Source organism: Cotesia typhae, unplaced genomic scaffold (assembly GCF_013202065.1).
Source record: "Cotesia typhae breed Kobodo isofemale line unplaced genomic scaffold, CoteBio_Ctyphae contig_83, whole genome shotgun sequence".
Lineage (NCBI taxonomy): Eukaryota > Metazoa > Arthropoda > Insecta > Hymenoptera > Braconidae > Cotesia > Cotesia typhae.
In genome coordinates this window covers 668,036-689,066 of record NW_027423769.1, presented here as the reverse complement: position 1 = coordinate 689,066, position 21,031 = coordinate 668,036, and the positions used below count along the sequence as shown (strand labels likewise).

At 31.9% G+C, this 21,031-nt stretch overlaps 2 protein-coding genes across 3 annotated transcripts in view; one reads left to right on the top strand and one right to left on the bottom strand.

Annotated features, from left to right (window-relative positions):
- Window positions 1-1,594: 1,594 nt before the first annotated feature.
- Window positions 1,595-21,031, top strand: part of Ten-a (Teneurin-a transmembrane protein) — a 289,448-nt gene continuing 270,011 nt past the window's right edge. For both annotated transcript variants that reach the window (XM_074252094.1, XM_074252093.1), the window contains exon 1: window positions 1,595-1,972. The gene's annotated coding sequence lies outside the window, so the exon portion shown is untranslated. The remainder of the gene's footprint in view (window positions 1,973-21,031) is intronic.
- Window positions 16,036-17,469, bottom strand: LOC141533391 (uncharacterized). The gene is made up of 2 exons (XM_074252264.1): window positions 16,957-17,469; window positions 16,036-16,125 (listed from the first exon to the last, which is right to left on the bottom strand). Exons 1-2 carry the CDS (start codon window positions 17,467-17,469, stop codon window positions 16,036-16,038), a joined length of 603 nt encoding a protein of 200 aa, XP_074108365.1.

The following is a 21,031-nucleotide window of genomic DNA, read 5'->3' as shown; positions in this document are numbered from 1 at the left end:
TAAGCTCATTCTGATGTTACACTCATCCAGAGCTTTCATTTGAGTACCCACATGCATTTTTATATATTTTTCATATATACATATATTAAATATATATAAATATATGAAAAATTGATGTAGATACTCAAATGAAAGCTCTTGATGAGTGTAACATCAGAATGAGCTTATATTTTTGAAAATGTCAATAGTTCATAAGATAAAAGGTCATTTTTTAATTATCTATTTATAAATTAAAAACATTTTTTTTAACAAATTAATTACAATAAAAAAATGCTTCTAAAAATTTTCATTTGTAATTTTTATTGATTTTCACATGTGAAACTTTTTTAATAATTTAATTACTATAAAATTCAAAAAAAATTTTTAATATCTGTCAACTTCACTGTTATTGCAATGACACTAAATTTTACTAAAAAAAACCGACTATTCTGGACACAAAATTTTTCTCAATCTCTTAATAATATAGATCATAAATAAAAATGATAAAATATTTTTTAAATTTATTAAAAATATATTTATCAAAATTGTATTGCCAAAATATTAATTTAAAAAATAAATTGTCATCTGTCTAATTTTAGTCTATCCAATTAAAATATTTTCAATTAACCAAAAAATAAAAAAAAAAACCCACTGAGTAATAGCTATTTTAAAAATATAAATCCAAAACATCACAGTCAGTGTATCCAAAGATTAAAGGGAAAATAAAAACCTCCGGTTGATATACTTGCTAAAATCCGGGAATATTTTCAATCCATATTTACCGCGAAATGAATTGTTAAAATAATTGAATGCCCAAATGAAAAATAGGATAAATATTGTGGTATAAAGTTTCAGAGATCCTATGGTATTTTATTATCCACCCCTTACACAGTATGTAGTATGTGGTACGTCGTATGTATACATATAATACCAGAGAAACGTGTTGCGGTGCAGAGCACTGAGTTCGGGTAAAAAAGCGGCAGCCAGCAGGAGAACAGCTCAGCCTGTAGTCATCATCGTCCTTGCTGGTCTGCCAGTCGCAATGGTACCACTCTTCCCTGTTATTTCCTCCACAATATCTCTATATCTGTATATATGTATACCTACCTCACAGAGAGTAACCTGTAAGCTCCCAGAGCGCAGACTCAAGCTCACCGGCTCGCCGTTTCTCGGCAGTTACTTTTCGCGACTCGACGAGCGTGTTCCGTGGACTAGTAACACCGCATGAGCTTGCTCTGGCCAACTCTTTCAGACAAACAACAAACATCCTGGTAATTATCATCATTTCTGGATTATCGCTCTGGATTTCTATGCTCGAATTTTTCCAGGATAATGTTACAGTGATTATTTATCGAGACTTTTTAAATAATTATTTTTCTTAAAAAAAAAAAAAAAAAAAAAAAAAAAAAAAAATAGTGCGGCTTGTTGATTTATTTTAAATTCAAGATTTTAAAAAAATAAAAAAGACAAGAGGATTTAATAATGCTCAGAGTATTATGGAGTTTTGTAAATAAAAATATAAAATTTATCTGGTGAAAGTTTTAAAGTAAATTTTTTTTTTTTTTTACGACTTAATGATATTTAAATTATAATAATAATAAATAAATTTAACACAATTGTTAAAACTTTTTAAATTTAAATTTTAGTGATAAAAAAAAAAATAATAAATAATTGTCACAGTGAAAAAATAAATTTATTATTGAATAAATTAATCAGACATAATTATTGACAGACGGAAATTGATAAATCGTCAGTATTAATTAATAGTTGGATAAAATAAATGAAGAGTGTCGGATAAAATAGTAAGAGTGAGTGCGTATGGTGTGAAGGCAGTGGTCGCGTACAGGATTGAATTGGTTGTTAAACTGTGAACGTTTGACGTCAAAGTGACTTCGACAAAGTGCTTCGCGGACAAAACGAACCACCAGCAGCAGTACCCCTGCGACGTCATTGTCAGTATCAATGCCAAGGGGACTCCAAGCATTGAGTTGAGGTTCGATCCTTTTTTCTCACTTAATAGATACAACGACCGACGGGTATATCTGTATACGCTTTACAGGCCTTCTACGTCCCTTCGTTCCGATTAAAATCCAATTTGTCTGGCGTGATTTGATTTAGCGTTCGCAGCCCGGGTGTGCCGAGGATTGAATATCAATTTTTCGTCCGGCAAGTCAGCGAATTTTATAATTAAAATCTTACACAGTAATTTTGGAGATGAGAATTATCATGAGGGTTTTTTCCACGACTCTAAAATGAGCTTATAACGTTTAAAATATTATAAGTTGACAAAATACAATATAATTTCTTAATTATTGACATTTATCAAGGATATAAGCTCATTCTGAGATTCCACTCATTGAGACCTTTCATTTAAATACCCACATGATTTTTTTTATATATTTCACAAATCTATGAAAAATATCATATATATATATATATATATATATGAAAAAAATCATGTGGGTATTCAAATGAAAGGTCTCGATAAGTATAACTTATCGAGTTAAGATATACTTAACTACCTTCGAAGGCTGGACATTTATTTAATAATAATTATATTTATCTTATCAAAAATCGATAAATTATTGAAAAAGTAAAAATAAAAATAATAAACGTGGGCAATTAAAAAGGATTCATTGAGCGTATCATTAGGCAGGGTAATTTACTTTATTTAAACACAAAGAGAAAAGTGGTTGCAATAATTTCGTGCGATTCATGCATAAACGGTTGGGGTCGAGATGAGAGAAGAAAATAGGAGACTGAAATAAAAAGTGCGTTATTATTAGTCGGCAGTCATGAGGAGCTTTTTAAGGATCTGAGCTCGAAAAAATATATAAAATAAAATGAAATAAAAAAAAAAATATTTATAAAAAACAGTAGTCGGACCTTGAGCTTAAAGTGTAGGACTTGGCTCGAATGTGTTGAGTTTGAACAGCCCTCGAGCAGTTACATGGTTGGGTTGCTACAGATCTCGCCCTCTTCCATTCTTTAAAGAGGTTATTTTATGTCTGAGCATGTATATGTATATTTATAATGTAGATAAAATGGGAATTGATTATCGGAGCTCGCTCGGACGATCCGTCGATTATAAATGACCTGATGCTAATTTTTTTTTCAGGAATGAGCATGTGATAAATTCAAGTTAAATTCGCCCCAGTCTAATCTTTTTTATTTCCGAGGCATTATTTTATACTCCTGCTTGTCTGTGAACTTCTCGCTTTCTTACGACTATCTTCTGGTGAATTTTCCCCGGGCTTTAAGCTCCGCCGTCTGTTTTCTCGCATCATTGGATACATTTGCGATTAAATTAAACTGTTTATACTTTTTAATCCATTTTTAAATGCTGACATTAAAATTTGAATATTTTTTTTTTTAATTACTGATTTTTTATAAAAAAAAAAAAATGTTAATTTTTTTAACTAAAAAAAAAAAATTTATCAGAAAATTAAATAATTAAAACTTTGAAATATTTTATGTAGTAATTATTTATTTTTTTTATTTTGTATTATGATATAAATTATTCTCATGAAAGTTGATATGAATAATAAATTGACGGTACTAAATTATCGAGAGGGATTCATTAAAATATTTATTGTACTATAATTATGAATTATAAATTATAATAAGCTGAATCTTGGGCAAAATTAACATCAACAATAAACAATAAATTTTATTAAAATAATAATAATAATAATAATAAATATTTTAGAAGTTACAGCCAATTTTAAAATAATTAGGTATTTTATTTAAAAGTTTATTATTATTATTATCATTATTAATAATTGGATAGCATTTAATGATAATAATAATTGAAATAAAAATATAAAATAATAAAATAATCCAAAAGTGGCGGAAGAAATTTAACCCTGGCTTACGGAATTTAATTTTGAATAGTCGCGACTACAAATTACAGAAATAATGCATTACGCGAAGAGTTGCTCGACGGTAGTAAGAGTCATGACGACGACGAAAGCGACGACGAGGACGAGAACGACAGTCATATATATATATATATATATATATATATATATATATATATATATATATATATATGTGTATGGAAAGAGCTTTCGCACTTAGCTGTGCACATAGATGATGCTCGCGAGAAGCGGAAGATCCATTACTTTCTGTAATATCCTGCGAGCAAGTTTAAACTTGTTCATACATACATGCATGCATAAATTCATAATATATGTATAATACCTACAATACATACATATCTATATCTATACCTTCGTAAAGTGTAACATTTGGTGGTTCTCGAAAAAGCCGAAGCACTTGGGCGCTTTCACTCGGCAGTCATCTCTATCTCGGCGGACCTTCTCCATTATTCAATACCCATTAATCTTAATGGGGCTCGCGGTCGTTTCAACACGCTTCTCCAATGAAATCTACCCGACAATGAGAGTTAGTCCAGTTCAGTTCTAAGATTTAATGATTGTTAAATTGCAAACGTAACCTTTTACGCTGTCTAACTTATTTTTTGAAAATTTTCTATCTCTAAATATATAATATAATAATTAATCTTGTATCTCGTGAACTAATAACATTTTTACAGATATAAGCTCATCCCGATGTTACACTCATCAAGAGCTTTCATATGAGTACCCACATAATTTTTTCATATATTTTATATATTTATATATATATTATATATATGTAAAATATATGAAAATGCATGTGGATACTCAAATGAAAGATCTTGATGAGTATAACATCAGGATGAGCTTATTTCTCTATAAATATTAATAATTAAGAAATTACTGTGCAATTTAACAAAAATTTTTATAAAAAAAAAAAAATATTAAATTGCTTTAAAATATTTTTTTATCTTCAAAAATAAATAAAAATTTTCATTAAAATGAATTTTTTATTTTTATTATAAAATTTTATTTATTTTTATATAAATTTGGTCAAAAAAAAAAAAAAAATTCCCAGAAAAGTAAATTAAAAAATTTAAGAATAAATGGTTGAAATCCAGCATGTGTTCCAGCAATCACGGACTAGTAATAGTAATAGTAATAAATCGCTAAACAAAATTAAAGCGGGAGTTAATAGGAATTTAAAAAAACTTATGAGACTATTGCAAGTGTCGCCCATAAAGTAGCTTTCGCCAATTTCCACTGGTATCAATTTATTCGTCTCTTTCTTGGGGAAGACAACGACCAGAAATTTAGCAGCTCTCTCCAGGAGTAGAACTGGCTGGTGGCTATTCCCGACACGTTATTTCCGGAATTATGAAAGCTCCGGGAGGCGGCGTATAGGTGTGCAGGCGGGACTACAAAAGGGAACTATGGAAAACTATAAATTTTCGTTAGTAGAATCCGCGAACCACTGTTGCAGTAATAGCAGTAGATATACTCTCTGCTCTCAACTCTCAACTCTCTACTCGGTTGCTTTTCTCGTTCTCGTTCTCCTCTGTGAGTGTGCAGGAGCTAGCCGAGAAGAAATGCGCTCAGAAAAGACACAAGATTTGCGGCAGGTGTGCTCCGCCGACGAAAATGGATGAGGTTAAACTGAGCATGTCTCAGTACCCTACTCTATTATTTGGACAGCTATACATATTTATAATTCTGCCTCGTTTATAATTCTACCATTGTTTATCAGACGACTTAATCCCATAAGTATATCATTATTATAATTATAATTTTAGTTGTAACTAAAAAGCATTATTGTATTTAACTCAACGTTGTATTTTAATTAACGCTAGCATTTATATATATATATATATATATATATATATATATATATATATATATATATATATATATATATATATTTCAGAATAATTGTTGAAAAATCCTGAGCTAGTTGAGAATTAAACACTCAAGACTTTGTGAATTTTAACTTTATTAAATTATTTGATAAAAAATTTTTTTGTCTAATATTTGCATTAATTATTAAGTCACAAAGGATTTAAAATTCATTACATAATTTATTAAACTAAAAATAAATCACAAATAAGCTTTTTAAAAGAGTCGAAATATTAATTTTTATTTTAAATATAAATATTTCAAAGTTAACTTTCTACTAGTGAGAAGATTAAGTGGTCATGCGCCACCTGTTGGTGATTTTTGGAACTATTGCCAATAAAAAAATTATATATCATTATTTTAGACAATATTAGGTCAGATATGGACACATACAAAATAAAATTGATTTAATAAAAAGAACATATGACAAATAAGATTTATAAAATAAAAATAAAAAATAAATTACAATACTAAGTGTATAATTAAATTTATATTGAATTCCCGAACGTTGACAATAGATAATGTATAATTTAAGCATTGCGCTAAAGAGACAGAGGCGTAGGGTATTCATGACGAGTGAGAGACACTGAGATAAATAGGAAATGTACTAAACTGACCACAGTCGTCATTAAAATTAATGGGTATTGGATTGTGGTAGTGGTGACTGGTTGTGAACTAGAGGACAGAAGACTGCAAGTGACCACTTTGCTCGTCTGCATCTCTCCAAACTGGAACATAGTCAATACAATGTCACAACATGTCACGCGCTAACCAGACAAGTGCATTAGTCTTAGAAAATTTAACCACCAATTTGTGTCATTTGCATTTTGTCCAATTAATTTTGCTCGACGATCGAATTATCGATCGAGCAAAAGCCGATCATTATAAAGCTAGAATTAGCAATTGTAAAAGGGCAATTCTTTCTCTTCCTCGTAACTTGCAGCTAGTTTGCGGGACAGAAAGGGGAAGGGACGTAGTAATGTAGTGTGTAGCGTGTCGCGAATAAACGAGTCGTAATTCACGGAACTGGGATAGAACACAACTAAAGTTAAAGATTTCATCGAGTGTGTACAGTGACAACTAAACGGACTAGGACTACCAACTGGTAGTGTGTTGTGTGTTGTGTTGTCGAGCTAAATATAATGGAATAGAAGAAGAGAAAGAGAGAGAATAGTGGGTGGAAGTCTCTTTTCAGCTATCGGATGTGTTCCCACAAACACGAAAAGTCCGTTCACTTCCTCCTTCCTCGGCACCTTCAATTTAACAGACTTACTATCAATAACACGATCTACGTCGACGCCAAGTGAGTTATCTGTTTGTTTTGAGGAAAAACGATTTTTAGTTCTGAATCTCGTGTGTGCCAGGTCAACAATCAACTCGATAAACTCCGCAAAACCCACTTTTTAGCTCTTCAATTTTTTTTTTTGTTAACATTTTTTCACTCTTGTTTTTAATTAAATTTCCTGGTTACAAAAAATAAAAAAAAAATCTTCTTTTGTTGGAATTATTGCTCTTGCTTCCAGTGCTAATTCTGGCTCGTAACTCGAGGGGTGATGGCAGGAGCGATCAAGCAAAAGGGTTGTACGCAAACCTGATGCGATTAGCGCTCGGAATACTCCACATGTATATTTAATACATTCTGACAAGATGTATTGCCCGGAACATTAATCTAAGTCGTGTTTTACATCACTGCGAAATGCCATTTGATCACTATCAATAGTTACTATTTTATTGTTTATTTTTTTCGGAGGTAAATTGTTACCAGAAATGGCTGTAAAAATACGTGATAAGCTTGGGGTGACTTCTTAGATATTATTTACAATGTACGGGAGGAAATACAAATATCAGCGCTAAATAAAGGTCTGCAGAGTCTGTAGATGGAGGGCAGATCAGATACTGTTGAACATTCTCGGCTTGTTGTCCTGTTTAAAGAGAAATACTTACCTCCGGCGACGGTATTTACCAGGGATTTAAAACCAACTTTAAACTGGATATTAATGTAGGCAGGATTCTTGTTTTATAGTCGAGATACCGGGCTTGATGCAGGCTAAGGGTTTACAGTTATTTTATTTTACGATTGAGACGGTAAATATTATGGATCGCTGCTTTGTTATTGATATCAATATTTATATTTATAAGGTTGGAATTATTCATTTTATTAATTTTTTTTTTTTTTTATGTTTTTTATGAAAAAATTTTTCTATATTGTCAATTTTTTCCAATGAAAGGTTAAAAAATTTTTCATGTGTTAAATTTAGATTTTTTTCATGTAAATTAAATAAATTTCTGAATTAACTGAAAAAAAATTTTTTTCTACACATTAAATTGACATATAAAAATTAATTTTCTAAAAATATAAATTTAAAAAATTTGACGTGTTATAAAAAATGTTTAATCCTTGAAATTTTTAAACGTGTAAAAATATTTTCACCTAGAATTGTCGACATATTTGATCTACAAAGTCTTACAGAAATAAAATTCCAAGAGCGTCTAACTCCTTAAGATAAAAACAAAATTACATCTTAAAGTCTTCTTGGAATTACACTCTTTAAAGCTTGAAAAGTTAATTTAAAAGTAAAAACTCTTATCAAATTAATAAAAAACCGGGCTGTTAATTTTTAATCTCTCAAACTTAATGCAGTTTATAATTAAAAACGATCCTTACTCTGGAAGGTGATAATTAAAAATTCACTGGAGATAAAAGAAGATAAATCAATAGTCCAGGAGGTCAATAAAAAATCAGAAGCAGCTTAACAAGTCAGAGCTAAGTACAGCAAAAGATACAAGACACAAGGTACAAGATTCGGGTAAAAGCAGTAAAGTAAAGCAAAGCTGAGGGAAAGCGAATCAGAGCTTAGAATGCGAGGGCGGGAGGAAGGAGTAGGGCAAGAGCAAGAGCTTATCGCCAGGGTGTTTGTACGGTGATCTATCCGGCCGGAAGTCAGTTGCTGGGGTCGCTTCCCCTCTGAGCTACAAGGGCCGCGATGCCCTACATACCAGAGTTATGAGTGTGTGTTGTACCCTCCCCACCTTGCCTCTACACCAGCTCACCTTAAGCACTACGTCTCTGTTCTTTTTCTTTTTCTGTCTCGTTTGTACGGGCTTTAGTGTTAGGTCGATCTCAACACGCAGAAAACTTAAAAAGCTTTGCTATCTTTTTCTTTTTTCTCTAACTTTTATGGATCCGAGGGTGATTTTAAAACCCTTTTTTAATATCTTTGATATCATAACACGTTAAACGTTGTATTTTTCAGCTTTAGAGTTAATCAGCGTTAAATTAGGCTCTGTGTTTTGTTAAAAGACACAACAGAATTTATTTGACTACTTAATATGTGTAAAAAATTATTCTATACACAAAAATTAACCATATTTAGCTCAATATTTCCATATATAATTTTTTAGTCAAAGTTAGTTCTGAAAAAATCCGATAGGTGGCGCATGCTCGCTAAATTTTCTCGCAACCAACGAGTTAAATTTTAGATATTTAGTTTTAAAGTAAAAATTAATATTTTGACTCTTCTAAGGAGCTTATTTAACATTCGTTTTTAGACAGAGACTCATCAAAAATTTTTTGAACGTCGATAAGTCAAAAAGTAATCGTAAGGAAAGTTGAAACGCATATAATAGGGTCAAGCACGCTCGGTGCTTTATATTTGCCATTTGACCTGGGACAATATTAATGCACCTAGTACACATGGACTTAAACTAAAAGTTGTAGTACTCCCTCTCTTCTATCCACCAGAGAGTTTCAGTGTAAGCGTATAAGCGTATAACGAGCTAAAGTACGTATGCAGAGTGCGCAATGGTAGTTTTGTAATTGTAGCACTTAACCGTATTCGTCACACATTAGGACGTTCAATTGTCCAAGTGTCATATACGTTACCAGTATATTCTCTCTTCTCTTCTGGAACTGGATATTCTCCAGGGAATGAATAGGAACCAAGAATGCTCCTGAATATATATATATATATATATACTTCTATGAATACGAATGCACGCGTTTCAATGTTTCGTTTCACTGGTTCACGTTCACTGGCACATGCTAAAGTGGTTTTAAGGTGACGCCATTTTACTTTCTGTCTGACTAAAAAGACTAACTTACGGCTTTTAACTTTCATATTTTTTTTTTTTTTTTATTTATAAATATATTTTTGTTTTTTTAATTAGCGAAAAAGCTTTATATGCTTTAGAAAAATTTTTATCAAGTTTATTATAATTTCCAAGGGTATTTTATTTATTTTAATTCATTTTATCATCTTGAGATTAATTTTAATAATTGCTAATTTTTTTAAAAATTTAATGACAGTTTTTTTTTTTATTAAAAATTTTTATCAAAAATTAAAAAAATTTTTTTTTAAATAAAAATACCATCAAAGTTTATAAATACAACTCGATTAATAATTGCTCGTTAACAAATGTAACATGATATTTATATATCCACAAATAGAAGCAATTAATCGATGGAGACTCTGGGCATTGTACCCGCTCGGTGTTTATAATAATAATAAATAATAAATATTGTTGATGGAGGTTATAAACCTGCATGCCGATAAAATGGCGTGTGTGGATGGAACTGAAAAGTATGCATCCATTACAAACATTCACATTGAAAAAGGAGCCTGGCTTGCAAATAAAAAAAAAAAAAAAAAAAAAAAAAAAAATGGTTGAATAAAAATAAATTCAAATGCAACTGGTACACTGTAGCAACTCTCTCGTAACTATGTAGTGAATTCAAATTATATGCTTCAGAAAATTCGAATGATTCGGTGCATTTGTACTATACTCATCTATTTCTCGGTACAACTTGTTTAGTACTCTCATTTCATCATCTAATGAACCTAAAACAACATTTAATTCACGTATGCGCTGTTTATGCTTCAAATATTTCCAAACATATATTTCTCCATTTATTATTAATTATATTTCATTCACATTAAATTTATTTACCAGCTATTTAATTTTTTTTAAATAAAATAAAATAAAATAAATCCCTCTTTGTCATGCGATACTTTTTACGGAATTTTATCGTCACCGGATATTGTTGTAATAGAATATTTTAATTCTGAATATTTTCCGTTTAATTTCGGATTATTTATCGCCTTGGAAAATATACACCCGATAAATTATTTTTCATTGTTGCTTTAACGGGAAAAATAAAAAACAGAATAAATATACAAGGATTAAATTTGTCTTGCAATCAATCTGGGTTTATCTTCGCAAGGATCACATTTCTCAGAATTCAGTCTGCTGTCAGCTATATTGCTTTGTCAACTTGCCTATATTTATCTCCCAAAGATTTCTACCCTCTATCTTTACCTCTTTCTTCTGCTTCTTCTTCTTTGCCTTTACTATTCAATTGATTTCTGGCGAGTTGGGCATGAGCAGTGTAGCCTCGAATTTATGAGAGTAAACATCAACCGTTTGACAAAATTATTACTATTCTACCCTTCGTGGCTATAAATTAGGGACTAAACTGCAGAATAAACGTTAATATATCCTGTTATCATTTTTTTTTTAATATCATACAAGAATTTTTAAAACTTACACATTTGGCTAATGAGCTTCAAATTTTAGAGAAACATTTTTTTTATTATTAAAAATATTTAATTTAATACATAGAATTATTATAATTATGTAAATGTATTTAATTATAAATATTAAAAAAAAATCCTTAATTTTTTTTTAAATTAATTGTAAAATTTTTTATTAAAAAAAATTATTTATTAAATTAAATTCATGCAAAAAAAAAAATATCGAAGATTAAAAAATTTAACTGATTAAAAAAACTTTAAATCAGTTCACAAAAAAAAAAAAAAAAAAAAAAATAATTATCCAAGTATCAAAATAAAAATCGAGACTTAAATTTTTGATCCTAAGGTAAGCTTGAGAAAAAGTTGATTAAAATAATTCTATATTTATATTAATCCTGATAATTCCTGGAATTAATGCTCGGAGGATATAAAAAATGAATTTGTCCGCGGTAAAAAAATTTCATTTATTCGGGGAGTCGTCCCAGGAGAGGGTGTTCATTTTGGAAAGACTCCGAGTCCATTTAATCGAGCATAATGGTATGACTCGGAGTAATGTCAAAGGTCAAATCCTCATACATTTACAAAGGAAAAAAATGTACATACATATAAGTATATACGTAGGTCATTTGCGAGAGTACCGAGCAGAGAACTTTCAGCGGTACAGATACAGAGCGTTGTTCAACGAAGCACACACAAAGCCGCATTTCCTTTTCATCATGGGACTTTTTTACATCTTGGAGAAAACCACCGACCGTAAGCTCAAGATTAATGCAACGTTGTAGTTACACAACTCTTCTCTTCTTCAGATCCAACCAACTCTACCTACATGCACACAGACTTACGGGTGTATCTGCACGCCAGAGTGGTTACGTGACAGCGGGATCGAGACCGAGTCGTTACATCGAAAAATAAACCAGATAAAAATAAAACTAACAAAGACAAACAAGAAAAGTAAACTAAACAAGTTGAATTTGCCAACGAAAGCAAGACGGTTGTCCGGTCGTGTATCACATCAGGACCTTTCCGGCTTGGACAGCTTAGAACCTCTTTTACTTTTCCGGAGCTCTCAGGAGAGACTTCTACGGCTGTTGCTGTTGCTGATGCTCCAACTGAGGCTTCTGCTCTGTCTCGGTCTACGGTTTGTCACGGACGCGGGTTTACGACTTCCCGGAGGAGCAACATCCGTAAAAAAGGGAATAAGTTGATTGTCACTCGTCTTTTCTGGAGAGAAATCTAAGAACACACGTGTGGAAGTTAAATAGACGCTGAATAATCATAATATTAATGATTTTTGTTGTTTAATTTCGACTTTGTCCGCTAGATGGCGTTAATATCGCGATATTCTCGCAAGTGGTAGGGATTAAGCCGAGGTTTTCATCTCCTGACCTATAGTATTGAATTAAGATTTTTTTTGCTGAAATGAAGGTGACGAAACTCTTGAAATAATTTTTTTTGAATTAATTTATTTTTTTTTTTTTTATCAATGTATCAATGTAGATATATATTCAAGGGTTTTTTGGTAGACTGTAATGGTACGCGACTCGCTGTGACTGGAATACAAGCAGCCGACGGGTTCCCGTGACCTACAAGGACTATTTATGACACTGGTGCACTACAAACGTACCTCCCATTATTTAACTTTACCGGGTGGCGGTCTTGAATTCTACTGACCGAACTTTTTGCCGGGTTTAATTCTCGGATATTTTACGACTCTCCAGTTGGTTTTCTTTTTTTTAATAATTTATCGGCAGGGTGATGTAGTACAAGGTTCAGGTTCAAAGTACTTGATAATTACTTGATTATAAAGGTTACAGTGAAAAAAATTCTTATTAATTCTTCCCGAAAAAAAATTGTAATTTTTAATGTTTTTATTTTTATTATTATTATTAAACATTTAATCAGATTAAAAATTTACGATCGGCTAATTGCTAATTACAATTACGATATTAATAATCGCACTCGCATCAATGGAATTTAAATGATTTGATCATGGTTATGATTACGGATATTATAGCAAAGTATAATAATGATAATGATGATAATAATAATAATAATAATAATAATAATAATAATAATAATAAGTATAAAGTGTATTATAAGAAAGAAAAAAGTAAAGGCGAGATTAAGGTGCGTGACGTGATCAAGATATTTATTAATAATATAATAGTCGGGAGGGGCAATAGGTTATATAAAGGAAGGTTGTGACAACAGGGGCTGCTAAGGTATGTAAGAGTATTATATAGAATATGTAGTGTGAGGTTCGATACGTGTGCGGAGATATTTTGAGATTTAACTCAACTATAAAAGGGGAGGATATATCACGCAAGAATGCCGAGGAGAAGGGAGAGTTAGTGGAAGCGAAAAGGTAAACTCTTTGCTCTCTCCGCAGTAGAGAAAACTTTACTTGGCCAGACTATAAACTGATCGTGACCACTGGCAACTTTCTGCGGGTACATTAATCTTTTTCCTTATGCTCGTGTATACGTTACGGTTGGTTAACTATCAAGTCACTGATTAAATTCAATTTACTCTTTTCAACAACAATCATTAACTTTAGCTTTAGTTTTATTATTTTTATCCTCTTTGTTGATTAAAATTATTATGTATTTATAACGCCGGTATTTATTATTTTACGGGCCACTAAGGCATTTTACAGGCTAATAAAAAATTTATTTGATAAATGCCGGAAAAGAAAATTGTAATTTAATTTAAAAGAAAAAATTAAATAATTAATTCTTTTTGTTAAAATACCCGTGAAAAAATTTTCGAAGGCATTAAAAAAATTTAATACACTCATATATGGTCTACTTTGGCCCAATTTGCCCATATATAATTTTTTTAAAAAGTTAGTTCTGAAAAATTCCAACAGGTGGCGCATAGTCGCTTTATTTTCTCGCTACTAGAGAGTTAAGTTTTGAGTTTTAATTAAAAAAATGAAAATTATTGCCACATGTGACCACATCAGATCAGTTCAATAAAATGTTTTTAATGTTTGAATAATTAAAAATTGAATACTTGTAAATTCTCAGTAAAAAAATGATAAAATATATAAAGTTTTACAAAACTGGTATAAAGTACAAAGTGAAAGGACTCGCTGATAATCCAGTCAATTATTTAGTTCTAGACAATTTCACTGCCGACAGTCGAGAATAGTCGTCGTAATTAAGGATTTGTCGAAGCTAAACTCTGGCGGATCTCTCTTGCTCGGTAAATTACTTCTTATGAACAGAGATTACAGATCTTTGAAGTTTACGGAAATTCAACTTCTTTATTTTCACTTTAATAATTATCTCAATTTATTATTCATTAAATAAAGATACAAAATGATTAATTTTCTTATTTGATAATAAGTTTAAAAATAAAATTAGAGGGTAAGTATAATATATACATGTATCTGATGGTGCTGACAAAGAAAAATTTACATAATTATGAAACGGATCCTCGGTGGATTTTAGATCAATCACTGACAATATTTTACAGCGTCCCTCGGGCTCTCGGTGGATTATTCTCCGCCAAACTGATTCTATATAATATAATACAACACTATACTATTTGGATGTCGCGAGAAAACGAATAACTTACTTTGTCCAGACACGCTCCACCCACTTCTGCTTGTTCATTTTGCTCACCCACATATCTCTTTGTTCTTTTTTTTTTATCTCGTTAAAACAAATTCAACTCGGTATATTATTGTGTTTTTGTATTTTTATTTATTTTTTTTTTTATAATCCAACGACAAAATTTGATTTTTAACGATTATCTCGAGAATTTATTGTCAGTTATTTTCCAGGATTTCTTGTTATACTTTGTTATTTTTTTAATTCTCTTTTGTATTTATTGATTTATTGCTTGCCTTTTTAATTTTTAAAATTACAATCCATTGTTTCGGAATAACCAAGGCTAATAATTAAAAAGTAAATTAATTGGAGTATTTATTAAGATGAATATATATTCCACAATAAATTTCCGTGTAAAATAACATTTCATAAATTTATATTGAAAAATTATATTTTTATATTATGATTTAATCCGGTAAAAAAATTTTTTTATGACTAGGTTGGCCATATATTGCCATATTTGGCCTGATATATATTTGTCTGATCATATTAGGTTTAATATACTCATATAAGCCCATAAATAATTTTTTATAAAAGTTCGTTCTTAAAAAATCCAACAGGTGGCGCATGGCCGTTAAAATTTCTCACTTGAGGAGAGTTAATTTTTATGATATTTATTTTTAGAGTACAATTTAATATTTTAAGAGCTTAGTGTTGGCCATTTTTAATTTTATCAACTGCTAAAGCATTTTATTTTGTCGTAAATAAAATAATTTATACAAAAATTTACTAGAAAATACCTAAAAATTGTAAATTAACAGAATAAATAATAACTAAAAAAGAAAAAATCATAAACATACCTTTCAAGGCAAATATATAAAATGTATATGCATTGTGCAGACAAGTGAGTGTTGGTGATTACCCATAAGCGTATAAAACCCGTGAGAACTGAAGAGTATATCGCTTGGGGAGGATTGTCCAGGATATCCAGCAGTTGCAGAAGCACACGGTAGATGCTGGATCTAAACTCGGATATGAAATCCAGTGCTCCACATTCAGTATGGCAACTTTGTCTCATCTTTACAGACCCCGGTTACGGTGCGAGAACAGGCTACACAACAGGACGGAGCTTTTACTGCAAAGCAGAATTGTAGGCGCTTATCCTCGTGCCCGGGCTCGGTGTGTGGGATCTTTTTCGCAACGTCCCAACTCAACTTAACTTTTCCACGACAGACGGATTATATCCTCCTCCTCCTCCTCCTCCCGCCCGCTCATCAACGATCCTTCAGCTTCTGTAACATTTCTCTTTAATATAATATAATATGATATATAAATTCATATTGTGTTTCATCATTTGGCTTTGTTCATTTTTTCCGGCTCGAGTTCCAGCGCTGAGAGCCTCTTTGTCTGTCTGATACTTCAAGTGTCTCTGTCTGTACAGGGATTATCAAAAATTCGCTGGAAAAGATATTGGAAATGGAAAAGTTTGTTGGAATTAAAGTTGTTTGTTTATTTTGTCCGATTCCGAGCGAGCTTTGTCGATTTCAATCGGTTGATATTATTTAAATGACAGAATTTATGCAAATATTTTTTATTATTCCCAGTGGAAGATCCGATTTATTCGCATCGACATCGCTCCAATCAGAGAAAAGAAGAGATTGATTGATTGATAGTTTATTAATGCCAAGGCACAAGCCAAATGGCAATTTTAAATACAATATGATTTACAAATACAATAATAATAGAAAAATTATATAAGTACATAAACTATAATAAAGATCTAATATAAAAATTTATATTAATTTTATCTGATTCAACTAGCATACTCACTAAATTATTCAATTTATAACAGCCGATAAAATAACAAAGTTGGAGAATTTAACACTTAGAATCTAACAGTAATTATCAGAGAACCTATCACTTTACAATAACAAAATTAATAATCCAAGTTCAACAAATGGTCAAAAATTTTATTTTTGAACACTTCAAGACTAGATGAGTTTACAATCTCTTCAGGCAGTTCTTCCCACAATCGTATTACACTCACTTGGAATGACCGCTCCATGAAGGTCGTAGCAAAATGCGGAAACGTGAAAAGAGAGTGTTTTTGGCTGCTAACCTATCTGAACGTCTGACTTCGGTCTCCTCAACAAAAGCATCTCGTAGGTACTTGGGTTTACCAACTTGAAGTAGCTTAAAGAAGTAACAACTCATGAAGTACATTCTACGATATTTCACAGTAAGCCATCCCAATTCTCGTTGATAAGGTGTTATATGCTCATCTTTTCTAAGATTGAAAATGAACCTAATTGAGCAATTTATTGCACGTTGAAGTTTTAAGTCATTTTCAGATGTTGAATCTACTAATACGATGGAACAGTAATCAAGAAGTGGTAAGATGGTGGATGATACTAACAATTTCCTGACGTCAGTTGAGAAAATGTTCTTCCGAACCTTGAGAGAATGCAAGGCTGAATTAACTTTGCTAACCACTAGCTTGACATGATGATTCCAACTTAGGTTCCTGCTGATGTATAATCCCAAGCACTTGGTAGTATCAACATATGGAATTATGACACCATCTATAATAATAGGTGGCAGATCAAAGTTACTCAGTTGTTTCAGCTTGCTATTTGAACCCAAGATCATTGCTTTGGTCTTGGACAAGTTTATCTCAAGCCATGCTTCCTTGCCCAATCCGCAACTGATTGTGCATCAATGTTGACCTGTCTGACTGCCTCTTGTAGTTGATACATAAAGAAATGTAGATAAATATATTTGTCATCAGCAAACAGACCATGGTTACAATACACTAGCCATCTGACAACAGAATTCATGACAATTAAAAACAGGATTGGACCAAGCACAGAACCTTGAGGAACACCAGATGAAGTTCTAAGGAGCTGAATTGGAGTCCCAAGATTATTCAGTATTGACTGAGAGCGATTTGATAAGTAGGAGAAAAACCAGATAATTGTTTCCATTGAAAAACCAAGCTCAAATAACGCAATCAGTATGATCTTGGGGTCAACATAGTCAAAAGCCTTACTCAAATCAAATAAGACTATTATGGTAAGTTTATTCTTGTCCATCGCCTGCCTAATATCATCAGTGAGCCTCAGTAATGCTGATTGTGTGCTGTGATGTTTCCTAAATCCAGATTGAAAAGGGTCGAGTAACTCATTATCCTCCAGATAGGTTATCACTTGATTAGCAATGATTCTTTCAAACACTTTGGCCAGATGGGATAGATTTGCAACAGGTCGGGTATCTGATGGAGATCTAGGCGGTGAAGTTTTATTCAAAGGTATAATAAAAATAACTTTCCAAATGTCAGGGAATATTCCAGTATCAAGAGATCTATTAAATAATGCAGTAAGAAACAGTGAAATTTGTGGAAGGTGATCCCGTAACCATCTTAAATCCAATCCATCAGGACTTTTTCCTTTAGACTTTGAAAGAGTAATATGCAGTGCCTTAGTAACATCTACAATGTCAATCGTGGTCCACTTGAATAAACATTTGACTTGTCTTGAATAGTCCATCGGCAGTAAATCAACAAAATTTTTACTGCAAGGTGGATGCTTTCTTACTATGTTTGCATAATACTCATTCAATTCAAGAGCATCAAAAAGTTTAGTGGTGAAGAAGGGTTAGACTTAATTAGTCCAAGATGTTTAAGCTTACTCCAAATAGATGAACCATATGAAAGATTTGAAAGAATAGTTTTTAAGTATTCTTCACGAGCATGATTCAACTCAGCTTTTAAGTTTTTTCTCTTAATTCTAAAAAGAGCAAGCAGATTTAGGTCCTGAGTTCTCCTGGCTTTTTTATAAATTTTATCACGTTCTTTGCACTTCACTTTTAATTCTTTTGTAAACCAGGGATTACTATGACGGACTATCTTCTTAGTGATTTCGGGTGCAAACAAATCCAGAGAAGATAGAACACCAGCTTTGAAGAAAATCAGCAACTCATTTGGATCCGTATTCTCTAGAACAGCATTATCAATTTTTAAAAGTGTTCATCAAAGTTCTTGAAAGAGCTTGATGATCACAATTCTTTAGGTTTCTAAAGGTAATTTTCTTTGATGCTGGTTTTGAACAATTTAATTTATATTTACAAAATAAATAGTCATGGCCATCAATGAACGGAGAATCGGATTTAGCAAAAGAAACTAATTTACTATCACTGTCAAGCAGGATGACATCTAACCAAGAATCATAGTTATTTTTATGAAAAGTAGCTCCGTAAGGTACGCAGAACAGTGACGATTCAAGAATAAAATCTTTCAGGTGCCTTGCAGTGTAACTATCATCCAACAAATTACAATTTAAATCACCAGCTATGATTATATTGTTGAAATTTGGAGCGAATCTTGAAAAAATGTCAAAGAATTCGTTGAGAAATAGCCCTTTCGGTCTTCTGTAAATGCAGGATAATAAGAGATGAGATCCAGAGGATAAGGTGACATCGGCTATTAAATATTCTGGTTGATTTAAATAATCAGAAGTTGAAATTTGTAAAACCTTGACTATTAAGGACTCACACGGACAAGACAGGCCACTCCACCTCCCTGGATGTAACAGCCAGTATCTGCATGTTTTAGGGTTCGATCTCTTCGAACAATATTGTAGCCATTCAGTGAAAAATACTGTTATCATGAAAGGGTTTTAACCACGTTTCAACAAGGATAATAATGTCTGGTTGAGTATCATTAATCAAATTTAAGAATTGAGCAGTATGGCCAACAAGGCTATTTATATTTAGACTAAGTACATTTAGTGATAAAGATATATTTTTAGTTGAGCTATTAGTTGAATCAGTTGACTGTTAATCTAGTTTGGTGAGATCAGCTTCACAATTTATCATAAGTCTTACCGAATCTTCATTCTTTTTGCAAAGACTTGCCCATATCTAGCCCAAACAAACTTAAACCTCTTGACTTTGGCTTGTTCCTTAGTTTTTAGTAGCAATCTATGCGTTTCAGGAGACAAAAATTCGTTAACATAAACAGATCCCTGAAAAGCCATATCGACTCGAGTAGGAAAAACCTCTTTAACTAAGCGATTACCTGTTTTTCGTTTCTCATCAATAATGAAATTTCGCACTGGAGTCGACATCATAGAGACAATATAAGAGTGTAATAAAGGCTTATTTTGATTTCGTAGCTGCTTATTTTTGATTTCAACTTTACGGGAACTTAAGACACTATTAAGTAGATTTGGTAACTCTAGATTCTTAAAAACCGCAGCTGTAATGTCATCTGGTGTTAAATCCTTCGCCACTGCATCAGGAATACCTGAAATAACTAATTCCGTGGTATTACTTGACGTCTGTGAAGAGGTAGATGGAACAGGAGCTGACTTCTCAAGGGTACATAGTCTTTTATGGACAGAATCCATATCAGCTTTTCTAGTTTTAGTTAAATTTTTAAGGTCTGAACTAATTTGAGAAATGGACTCGGCATTTGTTTTAACATTAACTGCTAAATCTGCTAAATTAACCGCAGCAGCTTTTTGCGAGTCTTGAACTTCACATAATCTCGTCGTATTTAAATCCTCAAGTTTTTGGTTACTTAAGAGTTCTGTGTGACAAAGTTTCTCCATTAAAAGTGTCAGTTTTTCATCAACCGATTTTTCGGACCAATTTAAGGGTAAGTTTGACATTGTCGGTGAGATGATAGATGGTAGAAAAACTGAATTATCACTTGGAGATAATGGAGAAGCTGGTGTTATCGGAGACTTTAAGGACGAGATTGATCCACGAGCTTTGAATGTGCGTTCAAAAGGAGAAGAGCTTGCTGACTTGAAGCTAGAAACTGAGGAGGCGTTGGAGCTAGTAGATTTTAGCGACACTGGTCTCTTTAATTTTGTATCGAGATTTTCTAGAAGATGGTTTAGTTGATTTCTGCAGCAATCTGATTTTTGCCTGTTTTTATATACTCGCGCGCACAACCTGGATGAAAGTGTTGCTCACAAGTGTTACAATTTACTGACGATCTAACAGGTCGCTTGCATTTAGCACATATATCAGACACCAATGGCATAACCAGAAGTTTAAAAGAGAAATATCCGTGAAATGACCAGACAATTCAACATCAAGTTACAGTTTGCTGGTTATAAACAAGGTAAAATAACTAATCACGATAGTGTCACTCATTCCTTCCCAGCACACACAGTCTAGAAAAGTCCAATTTATTTAATACACT